The sequence below is a fragment of the Bubalus kerabau genome, chromosome 10 (assembly GCF_029407905.1).
Source record: "Bubalus kerabau isolate K-KA32 ecotype Philippines breed swamp buffalo chromosome 10, PCC_UOA_SB_1v2, whole genome shotgun sequence".
Lineage (NCBI taxonomy): Eukaryota > Metazoa > Chordata > Mammalia > Artiodactyla > Bovidae > Bubalus > Bubalus kerabau.
The window spans coordinates 90,104,332-90,122,160 of NC_073633.1; the positions used below are offsets into that span (position 1 = coordinate 90,104,332).

A 17,829-nucleotide genomic window follows, 5' to 3' on the forward strand; every position below is an offset into this window, starting at 1 on the left:
CTTTGTTCTGTTCATTGATATATCTGAAGCAAGTGGAAGAATGTTTGGTATATAGGAAGTAATCAGTGAATATTTGTTCAAATGAATGAATTTATTCATTAAGCTGGTATTGGTTAGAGCTTTTTGATATATGCATGTGTGCGTGCTAAGTTGCTTCAGTCGTGTCCAACTCTCTATGACCTATGGACTGTAGCCTGCTAGGCTCCTCTGTCCATGGGATTCTCCAGGCAAAAATACTGGAATGGGTTGCCATTTCCTTCTCCATTTTGATATATAGCTTTTATCAAATAAGGAATTTTGCTTTAACCCTTAGTTAAAAGTTTTTAATATCAGAGGTAGAACTTTATCAAATGCTCTTTCTGCACTTACTGAAATAAATGTAATTTGCCCCTTTTAATCCATTAATAAATGATTTACATTTGTAATAGATTTTTATGTTGTTAAACAATCTTTATGCCCCTGGCATAAGCCATTTTTGATCATGATCATTATACACCATTGGCTTTGGAAATCTAATATTGTGCATCTAAGATTTTTCAAATCTGTTTTGAGAAGTAAAAAGGGCCCCTTATCTAGTTATGGCATCAAGATTATTCTAGTCTCATAAAATAAGTTGGCAGCTTTCCCTCTTTTTTTTCTGGTTTCTGAAACAACTTGCATAACAAGGAATATCTGCTCCTTGAAAGGTTGGTAGAACTTATTTGCAATTTATCTAGATTTGGGGCTTTAGGGGAGGAGGGTGTGAGTAAATTTCTTGGATTATCTTTTTAATTTTCCAGTAGTTATTGGTCTATTCATATTTTCTGATTCTTGTGAGTTTTGGCTTTTTTTTTTCCCTAGAAATGTATACTTTAGGTTTTCAAAATTATAATATTTTATTTTAAAAATCTCTGTGGTATCTGTGTCATCTCTCTTTATTCTATATTTTTAATTTGTATATCTCTCTGTTTTGCTCAGTCAGGCTTGCCAGAAACTTAAGAACCAGCTTTTAGTTTTGTTCGTCTTTTTTCCTCTCAGTCTGTTTTTCATTGACTTCTTCCTTTCTGTTTCCTTCTGCATTCATGATGTACTTTTCCAAATATTTTGAATGCCTAATTTATTTGTTTTCTATCTCTTGCTTTCTCTTATTTTTTAAAATTTATTTTATTCATATAGTTGATTTGCAATGTTGTGTTTACTCCTCCTAAACAGCAAAGTGATTCAGTTATACATATATATATGTATATATATTCCTTTTCATATTATTTTCCATTATGGTTTATCACAGAATATTGAGTATAGTTCCCTGTTCTCTTATTTTTAAATTAATGTATTTTAAGCATAAGTTTCCTTTTAAGTGTTATATTCCTCCAATTTTTACGTTCTTTGTCTTTAATTTTATTATTTTACTTAAGTTAATAGTTTTATTTTTAACTTGTGTTATTTATTAGTGCATCTTTACTTCAGAGACTTAATTCCTTTTGTTATTCTTTAGGGTTCTCTCTTTTATAAAATAAGCTCCAGCAAAGATTCAAAGGATGTCTTCCTTTTCTTACCTTTAAAGTTTTTAATATCATATTAAATTGAATCTAAGATACTATTGATTATAAGGTACAACGTTATTTTATCTTCTTCTAAGAAAGAAAAGTAATGATTCGTGTTGTTGTACACCAGGAACCAGCACAACCGTGTAAAGCAATTATCTTCCAGTTAAAAAGAAGAAAAATAAGAAGTTGGAATTAAACTGTGACAGAATTTCCTATCATTTAGAAATTTTATTTTGTATTTATTGACAGAGTTATTTTAAATGTATTTAGGCATATAGATTTTTATCATGTGTTATCCTTTGATAATGGAGAAGGCAGTGGCACCCCACTCCAGTACTCTTGCCTGGAAAATCCCACGGACGGAGGAGCCTGGTAGGCTGCAGTTCATGGGGTCGCTAAGAGTCGGACACGACTGAGCGACTTCACTTTCACTTTTCACTTTCGTGCATTGGAGAAGGAAATGGCAACCCACTCCAGTGTTCTTACCTGGAGAGTCCCAGGGATGGGGGAGCCTGGTGGGCTGCCTTCCATGGGGTCGCACAGAGTTGGACACGACTGAAGCAACTTAGCAGCAGCAGCAGCATCCTTTGATAAACATAAAAATGAATATATATGGTATGTATATTAAATAAGATGGTTAATATTTTTCTAAATCTTCATCAGTGCTACCTGGCTACAGCAATTATAAATTTTTCCTGGTTGTAAGATGTATCCAGACTTCAAAGATATTAAAATGTAAAGGAAGATATAAATCTTAGAATAATAAAATAAGATATATTTTATTTTTTTTGAAATAAGATATATTTTAATATCAATGTTGACAGCTCTGTTTTTTGTAAACCATGTGAGAGTAAAGCATATGATATGATACATCATGATTTCCTTAATTTCTCTGAGAGGTATTTAAGTATTTCTGATTTTAGGAAATTAAAACATTCTCTTTTCATATAAAGTCTCAAAAAAAGAAATCTTTTTAATGGTAGATGCCAGGGCTAATAATTGTTGCATGAAAATTGAGTCAACAAATCACACCAATAAAGATAACCTTGTTTTTTCTTCTCTTTTTAAGGCGAAAGCAACAACAATCAAAGAAGCCCTAGCCAGATGGGTGAGTTTATGAGTTCTTACTTCTAGAAACCATATTAGGATAAGTTTTGGACAGTTATTTAAATCTGATCATTCGATACAAGGAATCTTTTGGTATTGAAAGTGTTTAGTTATCTTGATGGTGTTAGTGGATACATGAGCCTACACAAGTGATAAAATTATATAGACCTTAATACACACATGCAGACACATTCACACTCACATGTACAAATGAGTATAAGTAAAATTGGGAAAATCTGATTAAAGTTAGTGGATTGTATCAATATCAATATCTTGGTTGTGATACTATAATTTTGAAAAATCTTACCATTAGGGCAAAGTGTGTAAAGGCTCTCTCTGTATTATTTCTTATAACTGCACATGACTCTTCAAATATCTCAATAAAAATTTCAGTTAAAAAGTCTGACCATTGGAAAATTTAAATCTGGAAAGGCTAATTTGTTACTGTGATAGCTGGAATCTCCATGTTCTTTTTCAACTTTATCATTATTAAACCACATATCATTTTTAGGTGATAGAGTGATATGTGCTATGGGTGATCTAGGTTTTAGATAAATGATGGTTTTAATCTCTTGGAGGTTAGAACAGAGACAGTCAATGTGAACAAATGAAAATCATGCATAGACAAATGAAAAAACCTTGAATAAAAATTCTAAAATGATACTCAACATGACTGATTGTCAGGGAAATGCAAATCAAAACCCCAAAGAGATATTACCTTACACCTGTTAAAATGGCTGTCATTAAAAATATGAGAGAAAAAAATAGAAAAATGAGAGAAAAGTGTTGGTGAGGATGTGGAAAAAAGGGAACTCTTTTGCACTTTGGTGGGAATGTAAGTTGGTATAGTGTTACAGTGGAGTGGTTAATATAAACACGGTGGAGATTCCTCAAAAATTAAAAGTAGAACTACCATATAATCCAGGAGTTCCACTTCTGGATGTATATCTGAAGGAAATGAAATTGCCATCTCAAAGAGTGATTATCCCCAGGTTCATTGCAGCATTATTCAGAATAGCCAAGCCATGAAAACAGCCTAAATGGCTATCAGTGGATGAATGGATAAAGAAAATGTGTATTTGTATACAATGGAATATTACTCAGCCATAAAAAGAAGAAAGTCCTGCCATTTATGACAACATTATGCTAAATGATGTAGTCAGATAGGTAAAGACAATTCAAGGTTTTTTCATTTGTGATCTCACTTATATGTGAAATCTAAAAAAGCCAACTCATAGAAACAGATTATAATGGTGGTTTACCAAAGTTGAGGAATGGAGGAAATGGGTAAAAGTTGGTCAAAGGGTAGAAGCTTCCAGTTATAAGATCAATAAGTTCTGGGAATCTGTGTATAGCATAGTTAATAATACTGTATTATATACTCGAAAGTTGCTAAGAGAGTAATCTTAAATGTTTTCAACACACAAAAAATTTATTGTATGAGGAGCTGGATGTGTTAACCTTATGCTGGTAATCATCTTGCAATATGTACATATATCAAAGTATCACATTGCATACCTTAAACATAAATAATGTTATATGTCAGTTATATCTCAATAAATCTGTAAAAAGTAGTGATAATTTTGTACTGTATAAAAGTATTGAATCACTGTGTTGTACACCAGAAACTAACATAGCACTGTAAGTCATTTATGTTTCAACAAACAGACAAATTCGTAGAAAAAGACACTAGATTTGTGGTAACCAGAGGCAAGGGGTTAGGGGAAATTGGATGAAGATAGTCAATAGGTACAAGCTTCCAGTTACAAGATAAGTAAGTACTAGGGATGCAGTGTACAAAATGATTAATATAATTAACGTCGGTCCCATCATGTCATGGCAAATAGATGTGGGAAAGCGGAAAGATTTTATTTTCTTGGGCTCCAAAATCACTTCAGACGGTGATTGTAACCTTGAAATTAAAAGACGCTTGCTCCTTGGAAGAAAAGCTATGACAAACCCAGACAGCGTTTTAAAAAGTGGAGACATCACTTTGCCAACAAAGGTCCATATAATCAAAGCTATGGTTTTTACAGTAGTCATGTATGGCTGAATACCAGAGAATTGATGCTTTTGAATTGTGGTGCTGAAGAAGATGCTTGAGAATCCCTTGGACCGCAAAGAGATCAAATCGGTCAGTCCTACAGGAAATCAACCTTCCTATTCATTGGAAGGACTGATGCAGAAGCTGAAGCTCCAATACTTTGGCCGCCTGATGTGAAGAGCTGACTCACTGGAAAAGACCCTGATGCTGGGAAAGATTGAGGGCAAGAGGAGAAGAGGGCAACACAGGATGAGATCATTGGATGGCATCACTGACTCAATGGACATGAATTTGAGCAAACTCCAGGAGATGGTGAAGGACAGGGAAGCCTGGCAAGCTGTAGTCCATGGGGTGGCGAAGAGTCGGACAGAACTTAGCAACTGAAGAACAACAACACTGCTGTATGTTATATACAAAAGTTAAGAGAGTAAGTCCCAAGAGTTTTTATCACAAGGAAAAATAATTTTATTTCTTTTATTTTGTATCTTCTTGAGATGATGGATGTTCACTAAACTTACTGTGGTCATCATTTCATGATTATGTAAGTCAAATCAGTATGTTGTATGTTTTAAACTTATTCAGTGCTGTATATCAATTATATCTGGAAAAATACACAAGATACATTTTTTAAAAGCACATAGTAATGTTAGGAAATGGCATTGTAAAAAATGTGCATTAAATTTAAACAAACATTTTGAATATAAAATTCTATAAAGTTTGAATGGTTGTATTTCAGCATTATGGATAGAATTTCCAGAGAGAATAGAGATGGCTCCTCAATTTCTATCCCCAGTGATAGCTTATTTGACTGTGTTATCAGTTTTTTGTATAATAATGTATCTTTGCTATTGTAGCTGGGCTTTAAATAAAAAGTCTTTCAAGAAACTTAGTGTCTATGGAAAATAGACAGAGTAGCTAGGATAATGAAATATTTGAATTCTTGTTTTTAGTGCTTGTAAGTTTCTTTATACCCTAATTGGAATTTAAAAATTCCTTTCTGTTTAGCTACTGAAAAATCTGTTTTAATAAAAAAAAGTATGGAGTAGGTTTAGTATTCAATAAAGTTGCCTTGAAGCAGATTTTAGAATAATATAATAATATTTATATTAACAAGTGGTTAATGACACTTGGTTTATAATAATAAGTGGTTGGCTATTTGGTTTGGTTTGTACATTTTATTTCTAGATTATATGATGGCCGTAAGTCTTTAACTTTAAGATTATTTGAAGATATCATGCTCATTCTTACTCTCATTAACACAACATTTATTAAAGATGTCAGTCTCCCATCTCCTAACCTATGGCACACAAAAAAATACCAAGTGGATGTGTATTAGTTGTCTTTCAACTGATTATATATTTTCTATTATTGATGTGTTATTATTTGATTAAAAAAAAAACAACAACAAGCCTCTTTTGTGTCTTATATCACACTAGCTATAGAAAACATGAGTTTGAGCATGCTCCAGGAGATAGTGAAGAACAGGGAAGCCTGGAGTGCTGCAGTCCATGGGGTCACAAAGGGTTAGACATAACTTAGCAACTAAACAACAACAATAGAAAACAGAGGAAAGCAAAAAAAAATGGTTCCCAAGCTGCAGTATCTTCTTGTTTTGTTGGAGAGATGGAACTAAGTACTGAGGTACTTAGGAAACATTATTAGGCAGCATATCCTGGTAATTAAAATTTAAATAGGTACTGAAATTAAACCGTAACATAGAATGTAGTAGTAAGTTATTGTATAACAAATAAATTTGACCTTCAATTCAGTTCAGTTCAGTCGCTCAGTCAGGTCCGACTCTTTGCGACCCCATGAATTGCAGTATGCCAGGCCTCCCTGTCCATCACCATCTCCCAGAGTTCACACAAACTGACATCCATCATGTTGGTGATGCCATCCAGCCGTCTCATCCTCTGTTGTCCCCTTCTCCTCCTGCCCCCAATCCCTCCCAGCATCAGTCTTTTCCAATGAGTCAGCTCTTCGCATGAGGTGGCCAAAGTACTGGAGTTTCAGCTTTAGCATCATTCCTTCCAAAGAACACCCAGGACTGATCTCCTTTAGAATGGACTGGTTGGATCTCCTTGCAGTCCAAGGGACTCTCAAGAGTCTTCTCCAACACCACCGTTCAAAAGCATCAATTCTTTGGCGCTCAGCTTTCTTCACAGTGCAACTCTCACATCCATACGTGACCACAGGAAAAACCATAGCCTTGACTAGATGGACCTTTGTTGGCAAAGTAATGTTTGTCATAAAGAAAATACCTTCCCAAATTCTTGGTATTTGGTGGTTGTAGCTCAGACTAAATTGTATATAGGAACTGAAAGATGAGATGCCAAAAACAGCTCATCTTATAGATCTAAATCTGATACTTAAGTTTGTTTAGGGACAAGGAATCCTTCCCAGAAAAATGTTTTTGTTGTTGTGTTTTATTTTTGTCTATTAATTGATAGACTCTTAAAAGATTTTAAAAACTACAGAAATAAAAGTTATTTTCTTTCCTCTTTTCCATTTGGCTGAGACCTGACAGGGAATTATCTGAACCAGCCATGTATAAGCTAGTTATCAGGTTCAGTAAGTAAGTGTTGTCAATAAGTGTTCTGTCAAGAATGTACAGAAATACTGAATTTTAATAGCTATTTTGAAATAAATATTGAAAAGCCTTGAGAAAATCTGACCTTTTTAGTTCAACATTATAATCTGGGATTCTTTTCTTCCACATTAATTTTCATTATAGGAAGAGAAAACCAGCCAGAAGCCATCTGAAGCCAGAGAGATAAAGCTGTATGCCCAGATCCCCCCTATAGAGAAGATGGATGCATCCTTGTCCACGCTTTCTAATTGCGAGTAGGTGCTTGTCTTTTTTCATCCTTTCTAGTATTGCTGTTAAGTTTCCCTTCCTTTTCTAAATACACAGACTAAAAAAATGTATTTATTTTCTTGGTTTTCATTTCCCTTCCTCCCTCCCTTCCTTCCTTCCTGTGATTCTCCCTTTGGCAAGGCCAAACATAAAAGATTATTGGTTTATAGGGTCGTTAATAGAGTAATCCTAAACTATCCTGTGTCATATTTTTTTTACAGTATGATTTTTTGTTTTGATTGTGCTGGGCCTTTGTTGCCGTGCATGGGCTCTTGGTTGCAGCACAGAGGCTTCTCTAGTTTTGGTGCACGGGCTTAGTTGCTCTGTGGTTCTTAGTTCCCCAACCAGGGATTGCATCTGTGTCCCCTGCATTAGAAGGTGGATTCTTTACACAAATTTCCTTGTCTCTTAGGAGAAGCTAAATAACACAATAAAACTATTTCTCTGTCATAAAATCTAGTAGTTTCTCTTGTAAAATTATCCATCAAAGTCAATACTATACTTACTCAGAAGCATAGAAGTAACCGCTTTTGAAAAATTTCTCAGATTATTAAAATACATTGTAAACCATCTAGAAAATATTAAAAACACAAAGAAAAGGAAATATCAACCAAAATTGCACCAGTTTTTGAGTACCAGGGTTAGCATTTTTAAAAATTTCATTTTATTATTATTATTATTGGTTGCTCCACACAGCATGTAAGATCTTAGTTCCCTGACCAGGGATTGAACCCATGCAATGGGAGCATGAAGTTTTAACTACTGGACCACCAGGTAAGTCCTAGCATTCTCATGTAGAGCCTTTTTATTTTATTTTTTTCTCATTGGCACTAAGTTACACTTACTTGCAATCCTATTTTCCCAAGACTTTTAAGTATCAGATATATGTTTATTATTTTAACTGATTTCCTGAATATTCTGCATGCTTTTTAGCAGGGTTCTGTGACTAATTTGAGGCAATTATACCATGACACCTTGTAACCATGCTCTTAAGCTGCAGTGTCTTGTCAGGGCTATAGAATGTTATAGAATCACTTGTTATAGAATATTGGAAAATCCTGTATTTTCCTAAGTGTGGTTCCCTGACTGCCTACATAAGAACCTCCTTGTGCAGCAGATAAGCCCTACTTCAAATTTGTAGAAAAAGAACCTACTGATGAAACTAGGTATCTGTATTTACAATAAGTGATCTGAATGACTCTTAAGCACATATTTGTGAATGCATGCATTAGACTAATATCTATCTTTGGAATTAAAGGAAAAAACAAACATAATTTAGTTATTGTATGCAGCTTGTCCTTTATGATGAGAACACAGTGTAGCACATAAAAATCCACCTTAAATGTGTTTTTGGCTTCAAAATCATGATTTCAAAGAGCATTATTTCAAAGTGGTCAAATATCTTTTTATCAAACCTTGAGAAGGTTCTATACCTCATACCAAAGTACCCTAGAAACTGCTTAAGAGTCATCCTGTTCATATTTTTGCTGACAATCTTTGGGCAGGTTGCCTATACAACAATTACAGAATTATTCCCCAACTGTAGTCCTGCTTTTCCACTCCGTTTTTCACTTTCATTGGTAATTCTTGGGAGTGGAGAATGACTAGAAAATACACACATATGACCAGTAATTTACAGTGTACAGTAATTGCTTTTACTGTTTTAAGCAAAAAAAAAAAAGAATAATTCCTCTTCAAATCAGATCTGAAGGATAAGATCACATGTTCTGGGGTCAGTTTTGGGGGGTTTTAAATTTGGATTTGCTACTTTCTGGCTGTGTAATAGTAGGCAAATTGCTTAACATCTTTGTGTCTCAGTTTCCTCATTTATAAAATATGGTTACTAATATGTAGCTCATAGGATCATTCTGATGGTTAAAATAGTTAATACATGTATTTAGAAGAATACTAGGCACATATGAAGCGTTCAATAAAATTAGCTTTTATTATATTCTTTGCATGAAGTTTGCTAAGATATTAAACATTTTTGTCAAGAGAAGATTAATAGTGTATAATTTAGTTCCGTTCAGTTCAGTTCATTCGAGTCCGACTCTTTGCGACCCCGTGAATCGCATCACGCCGGGTCTCCCTGTCCATCACCAACTCCCAGAGTTCACTCAAACTCATGTTCGTTGAGTCGGTGATGCCATCCAGCCATCTCATTCTCTGTCGTCCCCTTTTCCTCCTGCCCCCAATCCTTCCCAGCATCAGAGTCTTTTCCAATGAGTCAACTCTTCGCATGAGGTGGCCAAAGTACTGGAGTATATAACTATACTCCCTTTAAAATTTTGTTTTTATACGATTAAAGTATATATAGGGAAAAAATATAGAAAATATATATATAAACTGGTGAAAGTATTTATTTCTGGGGAAATGTCTGGGGTGGTTAGGACTATGTTGACTTTTTATAATATACGTATCATGGACATTTTCCAAAGTTGGTATGTATGGCCCGATCTTGTTTGTTTTAGTGGCTGCATAGTATTTTGTTATCTGTATTCCTCAGCTGATGGGTGTTTATAAATTTTTTTCCCATTTTTTTGCTATTATAATAATACAGTAAATAGTTTAATTCATATATATTTGGCATTACTATTTCCATAGGATATGTTCCTATAAATGAATTAGTGGGTCAAAGAAAATATGCATTTAAAAAATTTAATAGAAAACACCAAAATGTCCACAAAAAGGTTTTTTTAATTTTATACAGTGAATGTTTATTAACTTTTGTAATCAAGGAAACAGTATGACGATTTCAAAATGAAAGAACACGTGCCACGTCTGAGAGGGGAAAAAAGGGTTCAGTGTGAAAAGGAAACGTCTGAGAGAACTTGAGGAGTAATTTGTATTATACTATTAAATTTTTTTCTTATTAATTCTAGTATTCTTTTTTTTTTTCTCCTTTAGGAAGCTTTCACTGTCTACAAACTGCATTGAAAAAATTGCAAACCTGAATGGCTTAAGTAAGTGATCCACAGTAACAGATGGTTCTAGAATTTTTTTAGTTATTTGGAAGAAACATTCCAGAGACACTGCATAATCCTAGAAGCTGGCACCTGTTTCAACCACAGTAATTGTCAGATGATGGAAAGAATATATAAACTATGTGTTTTGTTTGACTATCCAAAGAAGATTAGAGATAACATGAAACCTGAATAGTTTAAGGACATTTTAAAGCTAGTAGAGTTAGAATTGAAATATATGAACTAGAAAATCAAATTTTTTTAATCTGTTTTTGTCCAGATTTCTCTTGTATTTCATACTTGTTGTATTTAAAATTTTGTTCGTCACATCCTTGTTTTTCCTATGCGCCTTATCTTTTTTAATGGCATTAACTCCTTCCCAGTTGTCAGGGTTCCTTATGCAAGTTGCCTCTGGGCTGCAAACACTTGTTGGCTTAAAGCTTCAGAAATTTATTCCCTCACAATTCTAGAGGCCAGAAGTCTGAAATCAGTTTCACTGGGCCAATATCAGTGTTTTAAGAGGGCCATGGTTTCTCTGGAGACTTTAGGGGAGAGTCTTTTCCTTGCCTTTTCTGGGTTCGAATGACTGCCACATTCCTTGGCTTGTGACTGTGTCGCTCTAGTGTCTGCCTCTGTGATCATATTTCCTTCTACTGTTTTGTCTCTGTCATATCTTTTTCTGTCACCCTCTTATAAGGACATACATGATTGCATTTAGGAAACACTTGGATAATCAAGGATATTTTCCCCATCTTAAGATTCCTAACTTACTCTTATCTGCAGAATATTTTTTCCCATATATGATAACATTTACATCCAGGGATTAGGATGTAGGTATCTTTTGGTGAGCCATCATTTATCTTATAATATTTCCCCTTTATTTCCCTCAAGCCATACATCCAGGTTTATCTCTGAGTCCTGTTAAATTTATTCTTTGAAAGAGCTCTCAAATAATTTGTTGCGTTTCCATTTCCAGGAGCTACAGCTTTAATTTAGACCCTCATCATTTCCCTGTTAGATCATCTTTTTCAAACGTTTTTTTTACCACTTCCCACAGTAAGAAATACAGTTGAATTAATAACTCAGTACATATGTTCATAGGGCTTCCCAGGTGGCTCAGTGGTAAAGAATCCATCTGCCAATGCAGGAGATGTGACTTTAATCCCTGAGTTGAGAAGATCCACTGAAGGAGAAAATGGCAACCACCTCCAGTATTGGTTGGAAAATCCCATGGACAGAGGAGCCTGGCAGGCTACAGTCCATGGAGTAGCAAAGAGTCAGACCCGACTTAGTGACTGTGCACGCACACACATGAATATACATATCAAATATACACATACTCATATGAACCGGATTAAAATTTGTAAAACCGTATTTACCCTTATAGCATTGGTTCCATTTTTAAAAAATTTTAGTGTGATTTCCTGGTTTTTTAAATGTTTGTCACAATCCACTAAGGTTTTTCTGTTTGTTTTATTGGAGTATAGTTGATTCACAACGTTATGTGACTTTCAGGTGTACAGCAAAGTGATTCAGTTATACATGTGCATATATTCATTCTTTTTTAGATTCTTTTCTCATGTAGGTTATCACAGGATATTGAGTAGATTTTCCTGTTATTAACATATAGTAGGTCCTTGCTGACAACCCATGAAGTTGATTTCACATGATCCACAATTTGAAAAAACACTGCCTTACAACTTATGTGATAGCCACCCAATTGATCTCCTTATCTCCTATCTTTCTGCTCTTCAGTTGACCTTCAGCACTGACACCAGAGTTTTCTTTATGAAAATATTGTTCTATTTATCATTCCTCCAAGCCAGAGACCTTCAATGACTCCCCTTTGCCTAGTTAAGACTAAATGCCTTAAGGTTGCATTCAGAGTCATTTAAAAGCTTGTAACATCCTCTTTATACCCAAACATTTCATTCTTTTTTATGACTTTGTACACTTGTTAATGCAGTGCTTTTCATTGAGAACAGCCCCATCCTGTAACAGGAAAACCCTACAAGAAAAAAAACTAACATTAAGAATGCAAAGTTTAAATCTTATTTAGAGGAAGATCTTTAAAGACTTCTCTGATTTCCATCATCATAATTACTCTTTCTTGGAAACATTTCCTGACCCAGGGATTCAACCTGGGTCTCCCGCACTGCAAGCAGATTCTTTACCATCCAAGCCACCAAGGAAGCCCTTATAACAGTCTAACTTGGATTATAATCCAGAAAGTGAAGAGGAACTAAAGAACCTCTTGATGAAGGTGAAAGAGGAGAGTGAAAAAGCTGGCTTGAAACTCAGCATTCAAAAAACAGAGATCATGGCTTCTGGTCCTATCATTTCATGTCAAACAGATGGGGTAAATGTGGAAACAGTGTCAGATGGGCTCCAATATCAATGTGGACAGTGACTGCAGCCATGAAATTAAAAGACACTTGCTCCTTGAATAAAAGCTATGACAAACCTAGACAGTGTATTAAAAAGCAGACACATCACTTTGCCGACAAAGATCCATATAGTCAAAGCTATGGTTTTTGCAGGAGTCATGTATGGATGTGAGAGTAGGACCATAAAGAAGACTGAGAGCCAAAGAATTGATGTTTTCTAACTGTGGTGTTGGAGAAGACTCTTGAGAGTCCCTTGGACTGCAAGGAGATCAAACATGTCAGTCCTAAAGGAAATCAACCCTGAATATTCATTGGAAGGACTGGTGCTGAAGCTGAAGCTCCAGTACTTTGGCCACCTAATGTATAGAACAGACTCATTGGAAAAGACCCTGATGCTGGGAAAGATTGAGGACAGGAGGAGAAGGGGTCGACAGAGGATGAGATGGTTGGATGCCATCACAACTCAATGGACGTGAGCAGACTCAGGGAGATAGTGAAGGACAGGGAAGCCTTGCATGCTGCAGTTCATGGGTCTCAAAGAGTCAGACACGACTTAGCAACTGAACAACAGCTTCATATATTTATTTTGAATATTAAATGAGTCAGTGTGTATAAAGTGCTTAGAATAGTGCCTGGTGCATATAAATGCTCAAGAAATAGTAGCTATTATTATAGTTAGAAGTATGTTCTGTCTCTTTAGATAATGAGCCCCTTAGGGCAAGAACCATATTTTATTAATCTTTTAATCTTCTATTCCTAATCTCTGTTTCCCCCTGCCCCTGCCTAGTGCCTTACTCAAAGTTGCATTCAGTATTTATATAGTGCTGGAGAGGAAGTGTTTACTATTAGAGTTGTATTTAAAATGATTCAGTGTATTCCAATTTTCACAGACTCATTAAACAATTTGAGATACTTCATTTTCTTCTCTTTTGGTTTCTTTGTAATTGAAATAACTTGCTTACATGAGGCTAAATTCGTAACATTTATCAGTATGAACAACATGCTTTTCTTTCATAAAAACATGACTATGACATATGAAATTGGGTAAACTTCTATAAAGGGCTGGTAACTCATATTCTCTTTGATCACTTGGTAGTGACTCTCAGGAAAATCACGTTAAAAAGAGTTCCAGAAATTCAGTACCTTGATCAATTATTGATGTCTAATGTAGACATGGAAAGAGAGAGGATAGGACTTTGTATCATGTATTTGCTATACTAGACACATCTCATTTTAGTTCTGCTTGTAACATGGTATTTCTGCAGTCCACAGAGAATACACTTTGTCTGTGACTGTGAAGCAAAATGAAGCCAACTGATCCATATAAAATACTGAATATATGACTCTAGCTTGCCTCTTACGCCTTTCCTTTCATGAGCACTATGTCTTACCTACTATGCTAATATGAGAAGATCTGAAATAAACAAGTATTGCTATTTAACAGGGGGGTTTTAAGGCAGATTAACCCTAACAGCTGTGATGAGAAAACAGTATGACATGAGTATGTTCAAACTGTGGCTAAAAAGCCGTACAATATAAATAATACTCTCATTTAAAGATTAGAAAGTAAATATTGTTGTTAAAACAGTATACTCCTTCAGTTTAGTAAATAAATAAATATAACTTTACGATAATGTTTTGATTTTCCTCAAGACCTGAAAAGTGTTTTCCATATAGTGGTGTTCTACATATGCAGCATATTAAAATATGGAAAATATGTAATTGTGTAATGTAAGAACAGTTAATCTATTAACTTTGATATCATAACTTACCTCCCTGGACAGCAATAAATAATATCATTTTAGCCCTCTCATTGCATTTCATGTACATTTTTTAAAAAGAGTTGTATATATTAAGCTAGATATTATCTTTGAAAGATCTGCATATATCGTTATCTCTGATCTGAGGTCATTTCTCAGTTCTTATCTTAGTTGACCTAAGTGCATTTTGACATGATTTCTTTTTCTTTGCAGCAATTTCTTTATTGGGTTTGTAGGATACTGTACCCTTTTAATTTCCTCCTGTCTTTCTGGCCGCTTCCTCCCAGTCTCATGTCCTCAAATTCTTTAATGTTGGGGTATCCCTGGCCTCAGTTCTTGGATCTTTTTTCTGTCTTTACTTACTCCACATTCTCATCCAGTTCACAGCTTTACCATCTGTATGCTGATGGTTCCCACATTTATAGCTCAAGTCCATGCATCTCCTCTGAACTCGACTTACACATTCAGTTGCCTGACATTTCCATTGAATGTCTACTGGACATTTCATACTTAACAGGTTCAAAACTGAGTCCTGCTATCCTTCCCCAGCCTTTGTTAACCCAGCTTCTTGTGTGTCTGTATCAGGCAGTGACAACTGGATTCTTCTAGCTGCTCAGGCCAAATTCCTTGGTAATTTCTTGACTCCTCTGTCATATCGCCTATAAGGCCTGTTTGTTTGTTTTTTCTAATGTCATCTCCTATTGCTCTCCTCTCATTTTCTCAGCTAGGCTGTGTTTTGTGAATACTTCTGCTATGGCCCTGCTTTGAAGCCTTTACTGCTGAAGTTCCCTCCGCATGTTTTTCCTCCAGATAGCCTCATGTCTAGCTGTTTCACTTCCTTTGAATCTTTACTTCGAAGTCACCTTCTATCTAACATGTTGGATGCTTCTACCCCCTGCTGTTTCATTCTTTTTGCCTGCTTTTCTTTATGCTTTACACTTGTCACTATCTAATACCCTTAATTGTTTTGCTTACTGTCTGCCAGAAATTAGCTCCATGACAGCAAGAATTTACATCTGTGCTATTCACTGTTATATTGCAAGTGCTTATAGGTATGCCTGGCACATAGTAGATGCTCATAAATTATGTATTGAATGAATAACTTTTTGAATAAGGTTTTTATTCTGCATTAAATAGAAAAAGATAGTGTTTTTCCATATTAAGAAGCTTTAAAGAATAATTGATTATGTGATTTTCTTATATATTTAATTTCTACATATTTATAGTTATATATAAAGTATATTAGTTTGCTAGGGCTGCCATAACAAATCCCACATACTGGATGACTTACACAACAGAAATTTACTTTCTCATAGTTGTACAGGTTAGAAGTCCAAAATCAAGGTGTAGGTACAATTGATTTCTTCTGAAGCCTCTCTCCTTGGCTTGTGTATAGCCATCTTTTCCTTTTGTCTTTGTTTCTGTTTGTGTCCTAATCTCCTCTCTTATAAGGGCACCAGTCATATTGGATTTTACCTAAAATGTCATCTTACTTTAATTGCCTCTTTAAAGGTTCTGTCAACAAATAGAGTCACATTCTGAGTTACTGGGGGTTAGGATCTCAACATACGGATTTGTGGGGGACAATTCAGCCTATAACATGGGGTTTTATTTCAACTATTTTGCAAGAATTAGATTGCTTTTAAAATATTAATACCTTGTTCTGAAAACTAAATGTTTCTCATAAGATAATTTGAAAATTTTATTAAATAAAACCAAAGCTTGCTGCTGCTGCTGCTCCTAAGTCGCTTCAGTCGTGTCCGACTCTGTGCGACCCCATAGACGGCAGCCCACCAGGCTCTGCCGTCCCTGGGATTCTCCAGGTAAGAACACTGGAGTGGGTTGCCATTTCCTTCCCCAGTGGATGAAAGTGAAAAGCGAAAGTGAAGTTGCTCAGTTGTGTCCGACTCTTAGCGACCCTATGGACTGCAGCCTACCAGGCTCCTCCATCCATGGGATTTTCCAGGCAAGAGTACTGGAGTGGGTTGCCATTGCCTTCTCTGAAACCAAAGCTTACATAACTATAAATGCCTGATACCTATACACACATACATCATTTATTGTGGACTTACTGTGGATTAGACATTATGCTGAATATTTTAGACAATTATCTCATTTAGTCCTTATATTCCTATAAGATAGAGCCTATACTTCCTCATTTTACATAAAAGAAAACAGATTCTGAGAGGTTTGGTTACTTCCTTGGAGAGCTTGGATTGGATTTTGTTCTTAACCATTGAATTATGGATGTTATAGAACAGTGTTATCCAATAGAATTATCTGTATTGTCCCAATATAGTTACCACTAGCCATTTATAGCTATTAAGCACTTGAAATGTGGTTAATGTGACTGAGAAACTTAATTTATGTATAATTTTAATTAAATTAATATGGTCCTATCACTTTATGGCAAATAGATGGGTAAAAAGTGGATACAGTGTCAGATTTCATTTTCTTGGGCTCCAAAGTCAATGCAGATGGTGGATGCGGTCATGAAATTAAAAGACACGTGCTCCTGGGAAGAAGTTATGACAAACCTAGACAAAGCAGAGACATCACTTTGCTGACAAAGATCCATATAGTCAAAGCTGTGGTTTTTACAGTAGTCGTGTATGGATGTGAGAGTTGGACCATAAAGAAGGCTGAGCACCAAAGAATTGATGCTTTTGAACTGTGGTGCTGGAGAAGACTCTTGAGAGTCCCTTGGACAGCAAGGAGATCAAACCAGTCAATCCCAAAGGAAATCAACCCTGAATATTCATTGGAAGGACTAATGCTGAGGCTGAAGCTCCAATACTTTGACTACCTGATGCAAAGAGCCGACTCATTGGAAAAGACCCTGATGCTGGGAAAGATTGAGGGCAAAAGGAGAAGAGAGCAACACAGGATGAGATGGTTGGATGGCATCACTGACTCAGTGGACATGAGTTTGAGCAAACTCAGGGAGGTAGTGAAGGACAGGGAAGCCTGGAGTGCTGCAGTTCATGGGGTTGCAGAGTCGGACTCGACTTAGCTACTAAATAACAATGTGGTTAGTAACTACCATATTGGATAGCAGAGTTATAAAAGTTTAAGTTGTGAAAATTAAATATATAACTTATGCATAAGTAATCACAGTAGATTTTTAGCACAGAAGTGAGATTGCATGTTTTACTAGAAATCTTTTAATTTTGAAAAATAATATG

At 35.3% G+C, this 17,829-nt stretch overlaps 1 protein-coding gene across 1 annotated transcript in view; it reads left to right on the forward strand.

Annotated features, from left to right (window-relative positions):
• Positions 1-17,829, forward strand: part of DNAL1 (dynein axonemal light chain 1) — a 35,544-nt gene that overhangs the window by 4,952 nt on the left and 12,763 nt on the right. The window contains exons 2-4 of the mRNA XM_055538609.1: positions 2,596-2,634; positions 7,412-7,521; positions 10,442-10,497. Of these exons, the coding sequence (XP_055394584.1) occupies positions 2,596-2,634; positions 7,412-7,521; positions 10,442-10,497 (205 nt within the window). The remainder of the gene's footprint in view (positions 1-2,595; positions 2,635-7,411; positions 7,522-10,441; positions 10,498-17,829) is intronic.